This window comes from Drosophila biarmipes, chromosome 3R (assembly GCF_025231255.1).
Source record: "Drosophila biarmipes strain raj3 chromosome 3R, RU_DBia_V1.1, whole genome shotgun sequence".
Lineage (NCBI taxonomy): Eukaryota > Metazoa > Arthropoda > Insecta > Diptera > Drosophilidae > Drosophila > Drosophila biarmipes.
In genome coordinates this window covers 25,951,232-25,969,563 of record NC_066616.1, presented here as the reverse complement: position 1 = coordinate 25,969,563, position 18,332 = coordinate 25,951,232, and the positions used below count along the sequence as shown (strand labels likewise).

At 45.9% G+C, this 18,332-nt stretch overlaps 3 protein-coding genes across 4 annotated transcripts in view; 1 reads left to right on the top strand and 2 right to left on the bottom strand.

The window, feature by feature from the left end:
- Positions 1-80: 80 nt before the first annotated feature.
- LOC108024796 (growth hormone-regulated TBC protein 1-A) lies at positions 81-2,751 on the bottom strand. The gene is made up of 4 exons (XM_044095655.2): positions 2,389-2,751; positions 2,052-2,286; positions 1,347-1,978; positions 81-1,290 (listed from the first exon to the last, which is right to left on the bottom strand). The coding sequence occupies exons 2-4, from the start codon at positions 2,078-2,080 to the stop codon at positions 959-961; spliced, it is 993 nt and encodes a 330-aa protein (XP_043951590.1). The 5' UTR covers positions 2,081-2,286; positions 2,389-2,751; the 3' UTR covers positions 81-958.
- A 565-nt stretch (positions 2,752-3,316) lies between these two features.
- Positions 3,317-4,400, top strand: LOC108024767 (MICOS complex subunit MIC27). The gene is made up of 2 exons (XM_017094880.2): positions 3,317-3,621; positions 3,691-4,400. Exons 1-2 carry the CDS (start codon positions 3,470-3,472, stop codon positions 4,229-4,231), a joined length of 693 nt encoding a protein of 230 aa, XP_016950369.1. The 5' UTR covers positions 3,317-3,469; the 3' UTR covers positions 4,232-4,400.
- A 475-nt stretch (positions 4,401-4,875) lies between these two features.
- LOC108024765 (serine proteinase stubble) overlaps positions 4,876-18,332 on the bottom strand; it is a 32,309-nt gene continuing 18,852 nt past the window's right edge. For both annotated transcript variants that reach the window (XM_050888470.1, XM_017094878.3), the window contains exons 3-11: positions 11,556-11,618; positions 9,747-10,361; positions 8,958-9,145; positions 8,535-8,857; positions 7,329-7,764; positions 6,484-6,673; positions 6,081-6,378; positions 5,537-5,686; positions 4,876-5,472 (exon numbers count right to left, since the gene is read on the bottom strand). In XM_050888470.1, coding sequence (XP_050744427.1) covers positions 5,338-5,472; positions 5,537-5,686; positions 6,081-6,378; positions 6,484-6,673; positions 7,329-7,764; positions 8,535-8,857; positions 8,958-9,145; positions 9,747-10,361; positions 11,556-11,596 — 2,376 coding nt within the window. In that variant the 5' untranslated portion in view covers positions 11,597-11,618 and the 3' untranslated portion in view covers positions 4,876-5,337. The remainder of the gene's footprint in view (positions 5,473-5,536; positions 5,687-6,080; positions 6,379-6,483; positions 6,674-7,328; positions 7,765-8,534; positions 8,858-8,957; positions 9,146-9,746; positions 10,362-11,555; positions 11,619-18,332) is intronic.

Below are 18,332 nucleotides of genomic sequence, written 5' to 3'. Positions count from 1 at the left end.
AATCTTTGATCTTCCCCCAAGAAACCCAATGTCTTCCCTTTATGGTTTTGATCTCCCAATTTAGTTATAGGCTGTGCGTATTTCTACAGTTACTAACGTTTAGCAATAGTATTTTATTTGAAAAGCGTCCTCGGCTGCACGAAATATAAAACCCACAGGCCACTGAAACCCACTTCCTCTCAAGGGAATAGTGTTTGGGCTCAATGGCCAGCGGGATAATGCATTTACAAATCAATTCCTCAAATTATATTTCAGGATACATCTTTTGTAAATAGTATTGAGTATTGGGCAACCGATTAGAGACGAATCGGTTGCGGCTAACAGACGTTTGACAGTTAGTCAACTATGTAACAACTTTAAAAGCATTTTTATATATATAAAAGTAAATACATGTTTCAATCTAGACGTAGACATTTACATAGCTCCCTATCAAAGTACACATACTCGAAAATAAATACTTCTTTGATCAACAAGATAACTTAGAACACAAACTGTTAGCTGCTGGGTAAAACGTGGGGTAAATGCGCTGCCGATGGTTGGGCATGTGTATACGAACATGCCCTCTCTATGGTCTACATGCGGAAGATATCAACTAGAAACTTTTGGTTACTACTCCTACAGCTTAGGTACGTACATATGTATGCGGTTAAACTAATCTGTTCCATTTTTAAATTTCGCTTTGGTTACTCGATTTGATTTTTTGTTGGCTAATACTCGAATTATCTTGGCCTTGGATACAATTGGGCTTCTATGGTAATACAAATGCGCGCACATTTGGGTACGTACTATATAGAAACGATTACATACTGCACACTCACAATCATGAACATAAACACAATGATACGCTTGAACTACGCTCCTAATAATTGAATTTTTCGATTGCTTCTCCAATTTGTTTTTGGTTTTGTTGCTGTTGTTTGATCTGTTGGTCATAGAGGCCAGTTTTGACCCGGGCTTTTTAGGCCGGATTTAGCACTGCCACCTTACGTAGGCTTTCCAGCTCGCTTCGCTTCAGGCGCAGGCTGAACATGGCCTCCACGAAGCCATGACAGTCCGTCACAATGTTGTCCTGGATCATGGTGTCGCGGAACAAGTTGGCCAGGGCGGCGATGTCATCGCAGGCTAGAATGGCGTTCTTGTGGGTGACGAACATGGCCAGGGCAGCGCGAAAAACTATCTTGTAGCCCTCGGCGAAGACGCAGTCCCAGATGCGCAGCACCGTCTCCACGGGCAGCACCTCGGCAAAGATGCAGATGAACCATTTGCTGGCGATCACCGGGTAGGGCAGGCCTACAATAAAGATATAAATATCTATAAAGACTAAGTTAGAGAAATGTAGACCTCACCCAAGTTATCCACTTGTCGGTTGACCGCTGGTATCCGCCGGATGACCAACTCCCGGAACACGGCCAAATCCCTCAGGAGATTGGCCATGTTGTGCGAGTGGTACTGCGGCACTATGTTCTCCACGATGTGCTTGAGCAGCCAGAAGGATTTCTCCTCGTCATCTGTGACGATCAGCAGCAGACCGGCAATGTAGTTGAGGCCCTGGCAGTAGCCCACATCCCTATTGTGGTGGGCGTAGGCGATGAGGATGTTGTACAGGCGCTGCTTCTTCGTATCGAAGTGAATATTGTCGGGGAAGGTACGAGGTAGATCGATTGATATGGAATCGCTGATTTCCTTGTCGAAGGGCTCGGTGCGCAGCAGGCTGCGAAAGAGATCCGGGGAGCGGCGCTGGGCGGCGGCGGCGCCGGATATTTTCATCCAGACGTCGGGACGGTACGGACCGGGTATGCCCTTCCGAATGTACCGCTTCAGCTTGGCGTCCACCTGGGTGAGATCGGTGTTCTGCTGCAGCATGGCCTCCCATTTCATGCGACGTCGCGTCAGCGTCTTCAGGTAACCATCCATGAACTTGGAGTAGTTTTTATAGTCGAAGTGGTCGCCGCGCTTGAAGCCATACTCGTCCACGTCGCTGCGTGTGTGGTTGGGGAGGTAGAGAGAAATGGGTTTAGACGGTGGAAAGTAGAGATCAAGTAGCTGCTCACCTGAACTTTGAACTTGCGGTAGCATCCATATGAACTATTGACTAGAGTGGGTATTGCTCACGGTGAATAAGTGTGTTTTTTGTGTTGGTCCGCTGGCCACGCGATTTCCTGTTTGTCAGCCGCTCGGCGAGGCTCGTGGCATGACCCCAATATGAACGTTTTGGTATTCAGCGCACGTTGCGCGGTTACGTCGCTGCCTTTGCCGCTGCCTCCTCCGCTTCTGCTGCCACTGCAACTGCAACGAATTGAACGCAAGTTAAGAGTCAATATCTATGGCCCCTTAACTTGGGGGGCCCTTCATTTATTTATACGCCCCTGGCCTTGGGCGCACTACTACCTCTGCCTACGCCTCGTCCTTGGGCGGGGTGGGTGGCCTTTTGTCTTTGTGCGCGCCCACTCGTGGTCGCCGTTGCTGCTGCCTTTGCTGCCTCTGCTGCTGCTGAGCTGATAACATTAACGCACCGACGACCGAATTGGGTGGGCGGCCAGCGCACAGGTGCGGGGGGGCTGTGGGAGGTGGGCGTGGGCGTGTGGGGCCGCTCCGCTCAGCGCGCGCTTGCAGGTGGTCGATGGCAGTCTAGCTGGCGGTAGTGATTTCATTGAAGATTGGTCCGCTTATCAGTGGGCTTAAGTTACTTTATTGTTATTATTTTTTTTAGTTTTTATTCGCGTCTTGTGACTGGTGAGACCAGAGGCTGGAGCTGGCAAAATACCAAGCGCTGCGAACTAGTTCCGCTTTGCTGAGTTCGTGATGCGATAGTTTAAGTAACCGTCTTAAATTAAGGTTTACCAAATTAAATGGTTACACACTTTTAAAATTTTAGAATTTTTCATTATCCTTGGATTAAAAAGAAGTTATAAATAAAGGTGACAATAAAATAAGCCACACATTTTCTAACAAGACTATTAAGCGGTTTGGTCATAGGACTAATAAACTTTGACCATATACCATAGATGAACTATTTTTATTTTTTGCTAAATATTTTAATTTCTAAACTGCAACAGCTTATAATAATAGTGAGATCGAATTATATTTGAAATAATAAACATTTCACATACGTTTGATTTTGACTCATTTTATTATATATATTATTTAATTTTATGTACTTTTGTTGTTAATATTTTACTTACTTTAAAAATGTTCTTTGTAAAAATATCGGCAGTCGATATATCGGCCAACAGCTACTTACACGTGACCGTTGCAAGCAACTGTTGCACGAACCACCCGCTACCATCATACCGCGTCATACACCGCCGTGCATGCGTCATTCAAGTCGCACCGTGCCTTGAGAAATTACGCAATGTCTAACAACTGATGTAAAACACAAGCAATTTACCTAACAGTTGGCTAAATTCCGTGTGTACACACACTCCGATCGACCAGCGAGGCACTTCATCCAGCTTCCGACCACTTCGCGATGCTGCGCACGACGGCGACAATGGGAATCATGGCGGCGGTGGCCGTGAAAGCGGCGCCCGAGCCCCAAAAACCCGCCTCCAGTGCGGCGGACTGCAGCCTGGTGTGCCGGCCCAGCGAGCTGCCCATCTACGGGAGCCTGCGCAAGACAGAGTGAGTTGAGTGAGCCAGTGCTGGCCAGGATTCCCTACTTATCCAGCTCCCTCTTATCCCCTACCGCAGACCCAAGCCGGAGCGCCATAGAGCAACGCAGGACTCGGCTCTGCACCGGAATCTGGAGGCCGGAGTACGCTTTGTGCGCGAGGAAGTCCAGTCGGGCTACAAGGCCGTGGCCGACCAGGCCGGCGTGGTGGGCCACTACGTGGAGACGGCCAAGGCACACACGCAGCACACCATCGACCTGCTCAACGAGCCCCAGAACTCCCTGCATCGCAGTGGAGCCATCGTTGTGGGCGGCCTGGCTGGTTTCATCTTCGCCGCCCGCGGTGGCTTCATCAAGAAGGTGGTCTACTCTGGCATCGGAGCCGGAGCCGTTGCCTCCCTGTGTTATCCCCGCCAGGCCGAGGAGAACTGCCGCGTGGTGCTCTACGAGGGTCGCAAGATCTTCGCCGTGGCCTACAACTTCATCAAGGGCGTGAAGCCGGGCGAGGAGGTGCCCATCGAGCCCATCCAGAAGTTCCCAACCTCGCTGGAGGACCTCAAGTATCTGGCCGGCGACCTGTACGAGGAGGCCAAGGAGCTGATCTTCCCCAAGAAGAAGTAGGAAGTGTGCTAGTCCTAATCATGAAATACCATCCCATCCGGCCGTGAAATGTGCATCGATTTAAGTTCTTTGGAGCTTGGACTCTTTCCGATTATGTGATCAAGCCGGAAGTAGTTATCTCTTTTCTTGTTGCCAGAAATAAATTGGCCTCGCGTCCCAAAAGTGAAAACCTTGCCTTATGTGTGTGGGCAGTGGCCAGAACCCGCTCTCACATGGAAACTTCCGAGTGATTAATTGTTCGAACGGCTGGCTGACTGGCTGGCTGGAGGTGTTGGTGTCGTCAAGTCAAATGTCACGCCGGTGAAGCTGTTGAAAAGTGAAATCCGGAGGAAAGTGGCGTCCGCGGATGTCTCTATGTCTTCCATCTCCCCACGTGCAAATCGATTGTGCCAATCATCTTTGTCAATGGCCCGCAGCCCCAAACATGGCGATGACTGTAAATTGTGCGAATGGTTTTGGTCTTGGTCTGGGCCCATTCGCAGTGCCCTCGGGGCTCGCAATTGTTGAGATCGAGGAGGAAATCGCCGCTTATGGAGATGGGCATCTGTATCTGTATCGCAACTGGACCGCGGGCTATGCCTTCTTTTATTAGACAATATTTTCAGTAATCTTTTATTGCTCTATAGATAAACTTGTTCTTTGGGCAAGATACAAACAACGTTCCAGATGTCTGCATGCATTTGTTTACAATAAATATAGATTTAGTTAATTGTTAAATATTACTACACTAAAATACCAACAACTTGTGGACATGCAAATGACTCTCCCTCCCCCCGCTCCCCGTTTCCCGAACCCTTCGGCTATGTACAAATAGATAATCCCCTTTCGAAATCCATTCGATTTCCACGTTAGACCAACTTACGACGCTAACATTTTCGCTAGACTAACTTAGTGGGCGTTGACTGTGTGAGTGCTGTTGGGGGCGTGGCCCACAAGGCCAAGTCAGGGTCCATGCTGTTAAAATTGTTAAATTGAAGCTAACTACGCTTAACATTCCTTTAAGATAAATCACACAAGACTTAATGGATACAACTGATAAATTAAAACAAATAACAAAAGTTGAGCTGCCATCATCATCAATATCGCCGTAATCCATTGGCAGATTATCATCTGACATGCTCCAGTATCCAAGGCGTGAACTTGGAGATTCGTGTGCAGACGCCGGGCAGATTGGCCTCGGCGCAGCCAATGCCCCAGGAGATGATCCCGGCCAGGAAGAAGCGGCCATCCTGCGACTTGGCCTTGAAAGGAGTAAGGTTGTGGCTTAGCATATTTTTAGCGGGGTTTCTATGTTCCAAAACTCACCTGCAGTGGTCCTCCTGAGTCGCCCTGGCAGGAGTCCTGGCCTCCCGTCTCGTAGCCCGCGCATAGGAATATGTCCGGAATAAACTCCTGGCGACCGGCGCGCATGAACATCGATTTGCAATTGTCGTTACTCACAATTGGCACGGAAACCTGGTAATTTGGAAAGAGAATTATAAATTTTATTAACATTAGAAGTTTCTGATACGATTTATATATAATACAGGTAATATCTTTTTTATTTATTTTAGTATTCCTGTGCTAATCAGAAACCATTTGGATGAAAATTTATGATCTAAGCTATTAATATTTAAATATATCACCCCTTTTATTATCATCACTCTTCTGGTTTCTTACAGTTTAAAGGGTTTTCTCCTTAGTAGCCCATAGATATACCTTTTATGATCTCCCTGACTACTCCTAATTGCTATCTTTCCCCACCTCAAGCCCCACCTCCACGTTCATTTGCCTGCGTTGGATTCGCTGCGGCTTTCATTGTCGCTGGATTTCGAAGTGGAGTTTGGAGTAGAGCTGGGTTCACACTCACCTCCTGGAGGACGGAGGGCAGGGTGCCGCCCTCGCTGAGGCGACCCCAGCCGGTGACCGTGGCGTTCATGCCAATTAGAAGGCTCTCCGTCTCGGGCAGGCAAATGGGACTGACATGCGGCGCGAATTCGAGCGGCTGCTCCAGCTTGACCAGCGCCAGGTCGTACTCGTACGTGAGGAAGCTGTACTTGGGGTGCACCACCTTCTTGGCCACCCCGCGCTCGATGTAGGGCAGCTGCTCCTGCACATGCGAGAAGTCGTACTCGCCCACGCGGATGCGTATCTGCGAGATGAGCAGGCTGCAAGGAAGCGGGAAAACGGGGAGGGGGGGCAGGGATTAGCTCGATCTGGATGCAGATCTAGTCCGGTTTTGGGACCTCAGCCTGGGCTGATCCACTACTCACTCGTCCACGCAGTGTCCGGCGGTGGCTATCCAGTTCTCGTTGATCAAAGCGCCACCGCAGCGGTGGGTGCTGGAGAATCCGAAGAAGGAGGTGCGCCGCACAGACACCTGCCAGGGCCAACGACCGAAGGCCGCGCTCTTGCCGCCCACGATCCGCGTCTCGGGACGCGCCAAAGTCGGCACTCCGCACTCTGCAATTGCGGCAAACAAATAACAAATAAGAAATAACAAATTGCAGTGTCAAGTTGGGTGCTTCGAACAGTCAGCAGTACATATCAATGCGAGGTTGCCTCTTGCGCTCTAAAGAGTTCCCTTTACCACCCTAACCGAAATTTACTAAAAGTGATCTGATTAAAAATCCTTTTGGGATACACATATAGATTAATAAAAATTTAATTGTTAAGAAAGGAAAATCATGAGATTAAGGTTCTTTGTTTATAATAACTCATTTTTATCGATCTCAACAATTCATTTGCATCTAACTAACCTTACGACTTATATTCAACTAAAATATAACTGCCTTTAAGAAGTGATTTTTTAGTAAATTCTAAATATTCAATAATATATTAATATAAATTATTTCGTGAACTGCAATTTTATATTTTATTTGCAGAGATTGATTAATGATTTGACAAGGGGCACTTCCTCTCTAGAACTTTTAAAAACAAATCAAGTTTTGAAACGGAGTTATCTGTTATTAATAAATATTATCACTTTATAATTAATCTTTTTTCAAATTAAAATGTTCGAAGGGTATACCATGATCAGAGATTTCGGCATAGATTAGTACTGCAGTGTTTCTTGGAGGTCTTCCTGAGTGCAGGGGCTTGGCACTGGGCTACTCACCACTGCGGGCCGCCGAGATGGTCTTCACATGGCCCAGGGCTCCGGAGTCGGGGCTGGAGGAGTCCGTTATCTCGTTGGTCTCGATGCCGGAGGTGGCCAGGACCGGCGGTCGGTGCGTGGGCTGCGTCGGCCGCTGGCTGCTGGTGACGATTCCACTGGAGCTGCTGGAACTGCTGATGGAGCTAATCGGCCTGGTCGTGGTGGGTGTCTGGCCCGAAGTGCTGGTGCTGGTGGTCGAGCTCGAGGAGGAGATCGCCGTGGTGGGCCGCTGGTAGGGCCTGGTGGGCTTGCTCGTCGTGCTTCTCCTCGTTGTGGTCGCCGGTGTGGTTGTCCGACGAGTGGTTGTCGTCGTCGTTGTGGACGTGGATGTGGATGTCGTCGAGGTGGTTGGCCAAACCGAGGACGAGGATGCGGCTAATGATGTGCCCGGCGACAGCTGCAAGGCAGGCCAAAGTGGTAAACATTATGCTAAAATACTCGGACTCGGGATCGGGCTCGGGCGGCAAATCATTCTCCATTCCCGTTTCTCTTTCCCCATTTCCATTCCCATTCCACGCAAAGAATCAATTTTTCATTTTGCCGCTAAATCTGCATTAAGTGGGGAAGTTTCTAGGGAACATGGTGAAGGTCTGAATGCTCTAACTAAGGGATCCTAATTGTTCTGAATTTTTTTTTTGAGGATTAAGGACTAAAATAATTGAAACCTCAACACAGAACTGAGATATCAGCCCTTTATGTTGATGTTTAATCCATTATACTTATATTATTATTATTTATTACTCCTGTTTAGGGTACTGTAATATGTTTTCCAATAACTTTTGAACTAATTAGGCTTTACTAACTTTTTACCTTGCCTATTTCATTTTTCCTCGAAGCCAAGCTACATTTTTCGCTGGACCTTGACTTAGCAAGTGGCATGCTCTGTTTGAGGTACCCTTTCCTGGAAGAGTCCTAAATTCCACACACACCCCTGAGAGCGGCCGGCGAATCTTACATCAACTTTTGGCTCCGGCTCCGCATTGTGCAAACAATAAAATGTCCCCCAAGGCTGCGGCCTGCCATTATGGGGCCGAGGTTGCAAGTTCCAGTCGAGGAGTAAATGACCTCGTGGCTCGTTTGTTTCGCTTTCGACATCAATGCATCACCCAGAACCCAAAGCAGCGAACCCAGAGCCCAGAATTCAGAGCCAGACTCGTATTTACATACCTGCGGCCTGGTGGGGCGATGCGGCTGGGGGGGATGCGTCTGCCCTGGCCAAATCAGCGAGGTTGATGTCGTCGAGGTGGACGTCGGTGGAGGCGACGGTGTCCGCTCGTAGACAATCGGTTTCTTTGTGGGCTTCGACGGCTTCGAGGGTCGCGCGGGCATTGGCAAATTGACGATGCCGGGCTTGGTCCAGCCGGTGGGTCGCGGCTTGGTAATAAAGCTCGGCTCGGTGGTCATCTGCCAGTGGTTCTGTTGATTCTGATTCTGCTGATGCGGCTGCGCAGGCTGCTGCTGCTGCTGGGTCGATGTATGCCAAATGCTATCTGCGGATGGTATTTGTTTGTTACAATTCATGCTAACAATGTAGCACCGCTGGGCGGGGCGCCAAGCCTCCTCAAGCTGGAAAGCACAAACTCCACTTACTAGGACTCGAACTGGAGCTGGAACTGGAGCTGGGATGCGAGGCGGAGCTCTGCAGATCCGAGGACGTGGTGGGCTTGCTCTGGTAGGGCGGCGGATGAGGGCGCGCCAAGGTGCCCTGGTGGTGCGGACCCGAAGGACGAATCACAAGGGTGCCGGCGCCATGGGGTCGCTCTATGGTGGTCATGCCGCTAAGGAAGATGATATAACAAGGATCAGTAGGGGAAAAGCAACAGATATAATATATATTTTTTTAATATTTTAGGATCTATTTAATTTTCTATTTTATGTTATATTTATCAATCATAGTTTATGATGAAATGTATATATTTTTAAGGTTCAGAAAGATCAACTACAATTGTGATTGGAAAAAATCGAAACCTTGAAAATCAGTTTCTCAATTATTCGAGAAGAAACTTTCTTAAAATCAAGATATAAGTATTCTCTATATAGTTTTCCGAGTTGAAGTGGTTCTTAAATAGAAATGAAAGTAGTGTTGGTTTTGTTCTTCAAGATGAAAATAATTTCTAGGAGCAGGAAATTTTGAGAGGTTTAAATTAATTCAATTTTTGTTACCTTTTGAAATTCATAAAAGTGTTTCAATAATAATAGTTATTTTTCTAATTTTTCACAAAACAGCATTGAAAAGGATCTTTTTATTTAAAATAAGGTTTTTTTTATTACTAAGTCAAATTTGTGATTTTAATCAGATCCTAAATATTTGTATAATCTAAAAGATGGAATACAAATTGTGGACACTTAAAGGTAACCCCCTATTAGCTAATCGCTTACCTGATCATGGGCTTGTAGGGCGCAGCGGGGGGACGCGGGCGCAGCGTGAGCGGCTTGGTGGGCCTCGTGTAGGAGAAGGCCGTCTGGGGCAGGGCGAGGTTGTCGGTGTAGTTGTGCGTGCAGCAGGAGCCGAACATGAAGGAGTCGACGCACATGCCCACGTGCCGGCCCTCCGACTTGATGCACTCCCACACGAACATGCAGGTGCCCTCGACGCGGCCAAAGGAGCACGGCTTGGGGCTGATCTTGAAGTTCTGGCCGCGCTGCAGCTGCTGCATCTGCGGATAGCCCTCCAGGCGATGGGGGCTGCGGTAGAAGCCGCCGGCCATGTCGTCGTCCTCCGCGGAGGAGGCGGCGGCGGAGTAGGACGGGGAGCCCAGCGACAGCGACTCCAGATCGAGACTGAGAGCGTCGGGCGGTGTGATCAGCGCCGCTGCTGCCGTGGCCAGGCAATTGACTAAGACTAAGGCTACTAATACTTCTACTATTTGGTCTAGACTGCGCCTGCTCCGCGCCGCAGCTCCTCCTGATCCGCCCGAGCTTCCAGGGCTCCCTCTGTTGACTAGCCAATGCCGTTTGGGACACATCTTGCTGGCTGCCGCTGCTGTGCTTCTTCTGCAAAGAACGGGCATGACAGTTTTTGGACATTAGTCTTGTTTCGCCTGCCGGAACCCATCCACATCCACAACCACATCGCGGAGAACCCTGTTTACCCCCCACTAATTAAGCGCACTTGTCGCAACAAAAAGTGGCAAGAAAAAAAGGAGCCAAAGTCAGGCAACGATTTCTACTCTTTATGATTGTTGCTGCCGCTGCCGCTGCCGCTGCCGTTGCTGTTGCTGTTGCAGATGTTGCTGCTGCAGTTAGTTTTTGTGTGCTGCCTGCAGTCAGTGACTGGTTTAATTACAACTTTTCACTTTTGCTTCATAATCAGCTTTTTTCGTGGCTCTTGTCTTGTTTTATTGTTGAACAAGACTGGAAAAAATTTATTGCGATCGCACGACGTCGACGACGGCAAACGACACATGCTATAATTAATAATTTCTTGTCCCAAAAGCAAGTGCACAGCTGCCCCACCCCTGGGTTGCAGCTCATCAAAGCGGAATAGCTGTGGCGTTTTTTGCTATTTCTTTATTTTTTTTTTTTGAGCAAATTTAATTAAAGTTTAGCCAATCCATTGCTGGCCAAATTAGATGTTTTCCTTTATGGTTTGTAACCTAAACTGGTAGCACACATCGCTGCCTCCTGCAGTTAGAACACTGATAGAAAAAGCGGAGTAAGAGAGTTAATACTTAGTTGTCATACATGTCGCTGACTTTCATTAATTTTTAATATAGAACATTTTAAATTAAACAAATATAAATAATTTGAAGATTTTTTACTTCGATTTTAAAAGTAAATCTGTTTTTCTAATGTTTTCCTCTGGACTCGAAGATACGTAAAATGTTTAAGGTAAATATGAAATCATCATTTAATATGATGTGCTATGATTTAATATGAAATCTTTTTTTCCCTCTAAAGATTTGTAGACTTTCAAATTAAATTATATTTTTAACGTCTCAAAATGTTAATGACAAATATGATATTTCGATATAATACGATATCTTTATTTTCTTCCTCGATTCTAAGAATTATAATTGAATCATGATATAATGCTTTGTAATATTATTGTAATTTCTGCAAAATATTGTTTTGTATGGTATGATATTATCTTCAAAGTGCGCTTATGTTTCTGATGCCTCTGCCAATTTTTCCAGTGTAGTACCATCATACCCTTTTTCCTTGAATCCCCTTGGCTTGTCAACTCACCTGTGTCTGAGTCTGGGTCTGATTAAAGTCGCTTGCTTCATCGGTAACGTGCCGGGCGCATGTCTGCAATGGATTGCACGGGGAATAGTAATAATCAGTATGGTTAGCAGAAGTCGGTTGTTAGAAAATCGTATGCTCTTTTTCTTATTTTTTTATTGTGCCAAGCCGAGCTCTGTGTTTTTGTGCTGTCGAGAATGCCGGGCGGAATGTGCCCGGCTGTAATTAGTGGGCTATCTAACTATATGCGGTCATGCACATGGTCAACGGTGTGCTGCACTCCCTGGTGCACCCACACTCACGAGATTGCGGTATTAGCCGGCCACAGATCGTAATCACAAGATCGCCATCGCCATGATGATAATGGCCATATGCGGTGATGACGATGATATGGGGGCTGCTGCGGAAGGAAATGTGGCAAAAGTTGGTGGAGTTGGGAAGTTGGGGCCCCGGTGAATGTGCTGACAACACTTTGGGGGCGGGATTGAGGCAATTATGCGACACTTGGGGATATTATGCAATTCATGGAAGCTGTTACAAAGGAACTTGAGATGGAATGGAGGCTGGGGGTGAGTAAGTGATCAGTGATTGATAGAATTATACCTAAGTGGATAGAAAGATATCTAAAGAAAATAAATATCTCACCTTTTGTGTATATTTTCCATATTATCTTCTTCTGAATAATCAACCTGCTTATTTTCCCACACCGTAATCAAATATTGATATTCATCTAAAGATACCCAAATATCCTCTATCCGACACACTCATACATGATGTGATGAAAAGCAGACCTCAAACAAACCCCGTTTATCGCCTAATCATCTTAATGTTGATTATAATTACAAATCGTTTGAATGCAATTTGATACCAAATACTTTGTGCACATCATTGGCTCGGAAAACGCTTCATGTCCATGTTGATTGAAACCGAAATTGATATTGATGTTGGAGTTGGAGCTGGAGCTGGAGTTGGAGCGGGATATATGTGGATATGGCTGTGTGTGCTGCGGATGAACATGTGCCACGAGACTAATTTCAGCTCTGGCCCCGAACATTTTCCCCACTTCGCGGCCGACTTCGTGCCGAGTTCTCCATGGGCCTCTCGAATCGATTCATCAATTGACCGGCCGGGCCTACAAGCTGCGACTCTTTTGGGCCAGAAACTCACTCCTAATAACTCTATTTCCAATTGGCGGCGGGGCGGGGGTAAAGATGTGCTTGCCCCTGCCACACGCCGTCTATAAGGCTGCAGCCCATGTTGCTACATAACGATCCATTCGGCGCATGAACCGTTGGAAATCGATTTCGTTACGTTTTCATTTCCTCAACGAAAGCAGCAGCAGCAGCAGCATCTAGTTTTTACTTCTTCGTCGACAAAGGCAAAGACTTCTGTACTTTTGGGCTTGGTTTTTGGTTCTTTTTCGCAGAGACTTGGTCAAAAAAGCTACCGAAACGTAATTACCCCGTTTAAACGCCCCGAAAACAGAAGCAGGCAAAAAAGTGGTAGTAGCAGCCAGTCGAGGCAGCAGCAGCAGCGGCAGCCATCTCTCGTGCTAATGACTATCTTTAGGAGCCCAAAAACGAGCCAAAGACGGGTAGCAGCAGCACTCTGACAAACAGTCAAATGGCCAGACATCGGCTCAGGCCCAGACAGACAGAGACTCAAATCCGGCCAGGGGCCAAATAATTTTCCAGCAAAACGCTGCAACTATTAGAAAAATGTTAGCCGAACTCAAACGAGACTCAACCTGACCTGCCGGAGTTCTGTGTCTGCGGTTTAAGAACTCCAAAAAGCTCACTGCCCAAAATGATAAAGACTTCAATTAAAAGTGGGAATATTAAAATGAAATGACCTTTTAGTGGTGATATGTTAAAATGTTTACTCGATTTCTTTGGCTTAAATCAGCATCGAAGCGGGAGTTTTATGGGTTCTGCTCTGCTTTTCCTTTTCATTTATTTCGCTTGGTTTTCATTTCTGACTTTTGAAATATTTTAAATATCTTTCAAGGAATTTTGCCATCTTCTAAGAAAAACATCGGAGGTTTTGCTAAGTGCAAGTACGTGCTGAGTAGCTCAAAGAAGGGGCCTGCAGCAGCCGAGTTAGTGGAAGAGAGTAATTGTAATAACAATTGCGCAATTTGCGTCAGTCACTTAACTTCCTCAGCCCCGTGCCCTTTTCCACCGCGGCTGGCGTGTGGTAAAGTGAGGAAAGTCTCAGCCCGTTTAGTTAAGAGCACTCCTGTCTGGGGGCATCGCCATCGCCATCTGGCCAGCCTCAGCTCCATCTCCATCCCGACATCCAGCTCCACCATTAGGTATCGGAGGCTTGGGAGGATGAGGAAGCCTCTTACCCGGTAGGCGTTTTGTCAATCGCTTGGCGATCGACAGGCGACGGCACAGATGACAGGCCGCCCAGGCTAATGAAAAAGATAAACAACTGGATCACACAAGCCACGAGCGACTTAAGCAGCCTGACACGCAGCCAGAGGGTACACGGTGAGAAATTGGTACTTATAAATTAGTTTTAAATGTTATTTAATTATGATTAATATAAAGGTTAACAGATATTTTATAGAATTTTTGAAGTAAATGAGATCACTTTGCTTTTAGTATATAGAATACTATACAAATAACTATCATAATGGAACAGTATCAGTAAAAGATATAGCTAAGAAGTTACAATTTTAATAATAATTAAAGGTCTTTTAGTATTGTGTACAGTGTAATATATACAGTGTAATATAATTATATAATATATATAATAATTATATAGTTTATTATAATAATAAGTAAATAGAATACTTTAAAAAATGTATCATGATAGAACCTTTGGAACTTAAGATTTAAGATCATTTTATAGCTCACTACCTTTGACTACCCAACAAGAACTTAAAATCCTTAAACGACCCATAGCAGCTTTTAGTTGTCTTAAATACCTGTGAGCAATGGCTATGCTTTTCTCTCTGTGCAGATGAGAAGGGGTTTTTTTGAGGGGATCGTGGGGGGCTTGGGCAACCCAGATGATGCTGAGCTGGCGGCATCTTTTGAGATAGTGAAAGAGGGCTAGTGAGCGAGAAAAGGTTGTAAGGAGGGGGCTCGGAGCTTGTTATAATCACTGCGCGTAACGCAAACACAATTTTTGAGTGGCCGGCCATGTGAAATCCATTCCATCCATACCTGGAGGCGGTCACTGGATGCCATAGCCTGGGATGGGGAATCCGAGCCCGAGAATCCCAGTACTCGCACTCGCGCGATCAGTGAGGGGGAAAAGTCGTTGCACCTGAGTCGACCGCTTATCAATGTGAAAATCAAAACGAGTCTCAAAACAGCGGAAGCAGCGCTGTAAATTGAAAGAAGTGTTTAAAATCTCGTTATAACTGAGAATGGCTCTAGGAAATATGGGGCTCTGTGTATGCGAGCATGATAAATGACAGCCATTTGATATAGGGATTAATGGCAAGAAACAGTTTTACGAGGCTAGGAAACAGTTCTTGGCGGGTTTTATTGATGGGCCGTGTTGCTTATATGGCTTAAATGAATAGTTATGATACCAAAATGGTCATGTAAAACATTTAAAACTTATACTTTACCTACAAAGGCCATTAAGTGCAATAAAGAAAAATGCTGATTTTACGAGTTTGTTTATATCGTTGGAACAAGGTATATTTATGGTCCCATAAACTTCACATAATTTTTTGCAAAAATCTTGCTTAAATTTGTAATGTTCAATGCATAAATTAAATGCCTAAACACTTTCCAAGCGAATTGTTAAATGTATTCCACATTTAATGGCGATTTTTCGCAATTTTCTTTAAATTATTTCGTTTAAAAGCTGTAAATATCACTAGATGCCCCGACTTTCTTTTTGCTATTATTTTGTATTTTAAATCATGAGCAAACTTTATGGAGCCAGTGTCGAGGCCTGACGCCTGGTGGCTGATTGAAAACATATGGGAGAGAGCCTCGTTAATTAATTGCGCTGCAGCCTTTTGCGGGCATTACGCATACGCCATGTGGAACGCATCCTACGGCGAGTCATTGGACTCAGTCGGCCCGAAATAAAAGCAACACGTTGCCAACCTGTTAAGTGTCCGAGACTGGGCCACAAGCATAAATCACCGCCGCAGCGGACTGGAGCTGGGGCTGGGGCTGGGGCTGGGGTCTCCCCTGGTTTATTAACCTCACGCGGCTAATGGCCAGTGGGCATGGTCAAGTGCTGTGCAACCTGTGGCTGCCGCTTCTCAGCTGCACTTGCACCTCTGCCCCTTCGACCGACTGACTGACCGCAGAGGGCCCCCAGCTGTTATTGTTGTTTGTTTGCCTATCTGTTTGTTTTTCCCTCCTTTCTTCGCTATTGTGGCCAGAGAAAGGGGGGGCGAGCCATTGTCCAAATATTTACTTTGTCTTGGCCAGGCTCAAGCCGCATGACGCTGCCGCTTTTAAGGTCGGGCTCGGTTCTAAAGTGACTTCTCGTAATTTATTTTCCACTCCACGGCATAATTAATTCGGTTTTTCATTTCCAGTTTCCAGCTTTTCTCCCAGCACCTTCCTATTCTAAATGGCTTCATTTTCGATTTCATAACGGTCGCCAGTTGAATGGGTTGGTAAATTGAAAGACCTCATTTCGGGCACGATCAGCCTGGCTCCCAGTCGCAGTCCCTGGAGGAAGTTACGGCAAACACGTGCGTAACCGTAACGCTCCGAATTGGCCATAAATGAGGGCCCCAATCGAGGCAAAAAAAAAAAAGTAACAGTCTCTGCAAGCGTAACACTTTTGGCGAAAAACGAAATACACACATGGCAGGCAAAAATATTTGAGCCAAAGTCGTGACGGAGGCAATCACTTTTTAGCCCCAGTAGTTGTAGTAGTTGGTGTGTGACAATTTGACAGATTGAAAGTGAAATGAGGCCGCAGTAAATGTCCCTAAGTGCTGGCCTTATCGTTAATTTGCATGAAGTGCACGTTGCCCTCACTTTGGAGCACGCCCCGAGCGCCAATGTATCCCATGGATTCCCAATCAGCATTCACTTGTCCCATTCGAGTGGCAGCACAAAGGGCCTGCGGGCAGATGAGCTGCAGAAAGTTTAGAAAAGTTCAAGGAGAAGAAAAGAAAAGTGTTGAAAATAGAATGGCCAGGTGCTCGACAATGAGTGCCTCGTGAATTGAGCCCATGGATGCCATTCACACCTCCAGAAGATCCCATTTAAACTGGATCTCTGGCTGTCTGGCTCGCCGAGCGAAGAGTGTCAAGTGTGTTAATTGCTGTGTCCGCAATTAATGCAGAAATAATTATACATCTGCCTCTGGTGGATGTTTGCCATTCATAATCACAGGCCGCGCGGCCATTCATTCATTCATTTACTCACTCGCCACATTCGATACTCGGTTGGCCAATGATTAATTCAGCGATTGCATTCGTTGTCTAGACTTTAATTGCGGCTTGTAGCTGTAAACTGTATCTGTGTTGAAATCATAAAATCAGCTAAGTGGACAATAATCGAAGGCCGGGGTTATGTGGGACTTGGGGCGCCTTCGATTTGTGTGTATTTCATGTGACCCAAAACCCGGTAAACTCTTCCATTGTTCTCATTTATTGATTGACTGCGAATGACTTTTATGGAGTAACAATGGAGTTAGATAATTCTCAAAATGGAGTCTTCCTCTTGACCCCGGTTACAACTTCTTTCCAAGTCACACTCCATTGTCATTGTTTTGGTGGGAATTTCTCGGTTTACTCAGAGGTTATATCATATTATTGTGGGTTAACTTGGGCATGACAGGGAAAACTTGTTCTTTAAGAAAGTTAAGTTCTAAGTATAGTAAAAAAAATATATTATAAAAAGACCTTAAAAATTGTCTGTATATTACAGTTCCTAACATAAAAAGTTATTAATTTAATGGTTCACAAAAGCATTCCCTTTTAAAGACAGACAATCAGCCAAAACCCATTGCGATCTAAGGCCACTGCACTTTTATTGTATAACTACCCCTAAAGCCAAGGTCTTTCCCCATCGCCGTAATAATCAGAAATTAAACCATCGCACTGATAGTATTTCACCATTTCCCAAAGCGACAGAAATTTTTAACGCATTTAAATAATTTTGCGCCTGAAGTTGTACAAATGGAATAATGGGTTCGGAAAATTATATAACCGCTGCAAGGCAAAAAAAAAAACCAAAAGACGGTCACAGTTTGCTGACTGCTGTGGGCCGAAAGGCCCAGAGACACCGAAATTGGTTAAGAGCAGGAGGACAAATTTGGTTTTACGCGCAAGTGAATTGCGCTTTATGAGCGCTCACTTTGATTGCCACACGACGGCATGGGATATTATGGGACTGTATAGGATGTTGGGATGGTATCTAGTGGATGGCATTCGAGTATATACATCCACACTGCAACAATTATTCTGCTCGATGACTTTCGCTAATAAAACGACACACGCTGTGGCAGAAGACAGCCCGAGGTTGACACAACCCAGACGGGTTGCAGATTATGATGACGACTTCGACTGGGGACTGGGGACTGGGGATTGGGGACCGGGGGTCTTATAACACTCCGCGCCGCATAATCGCCTGCAATCGGGCAGCCTCTCGATGTGGCAACTATTGCGAAATTAGAATGGCTGGGCAAATTAAGCGAGGCTGCGGCTGCGACTGAGGCTGAGGCTGTTGGCCACAATCAAATTTGTGGGGAAAATTACACCTGCTGGAGGTGTCAACCATTTGGGGGGGATTATAAAAATAAATTTTGATGTTAATTCCGTGGTAAATACATATATTT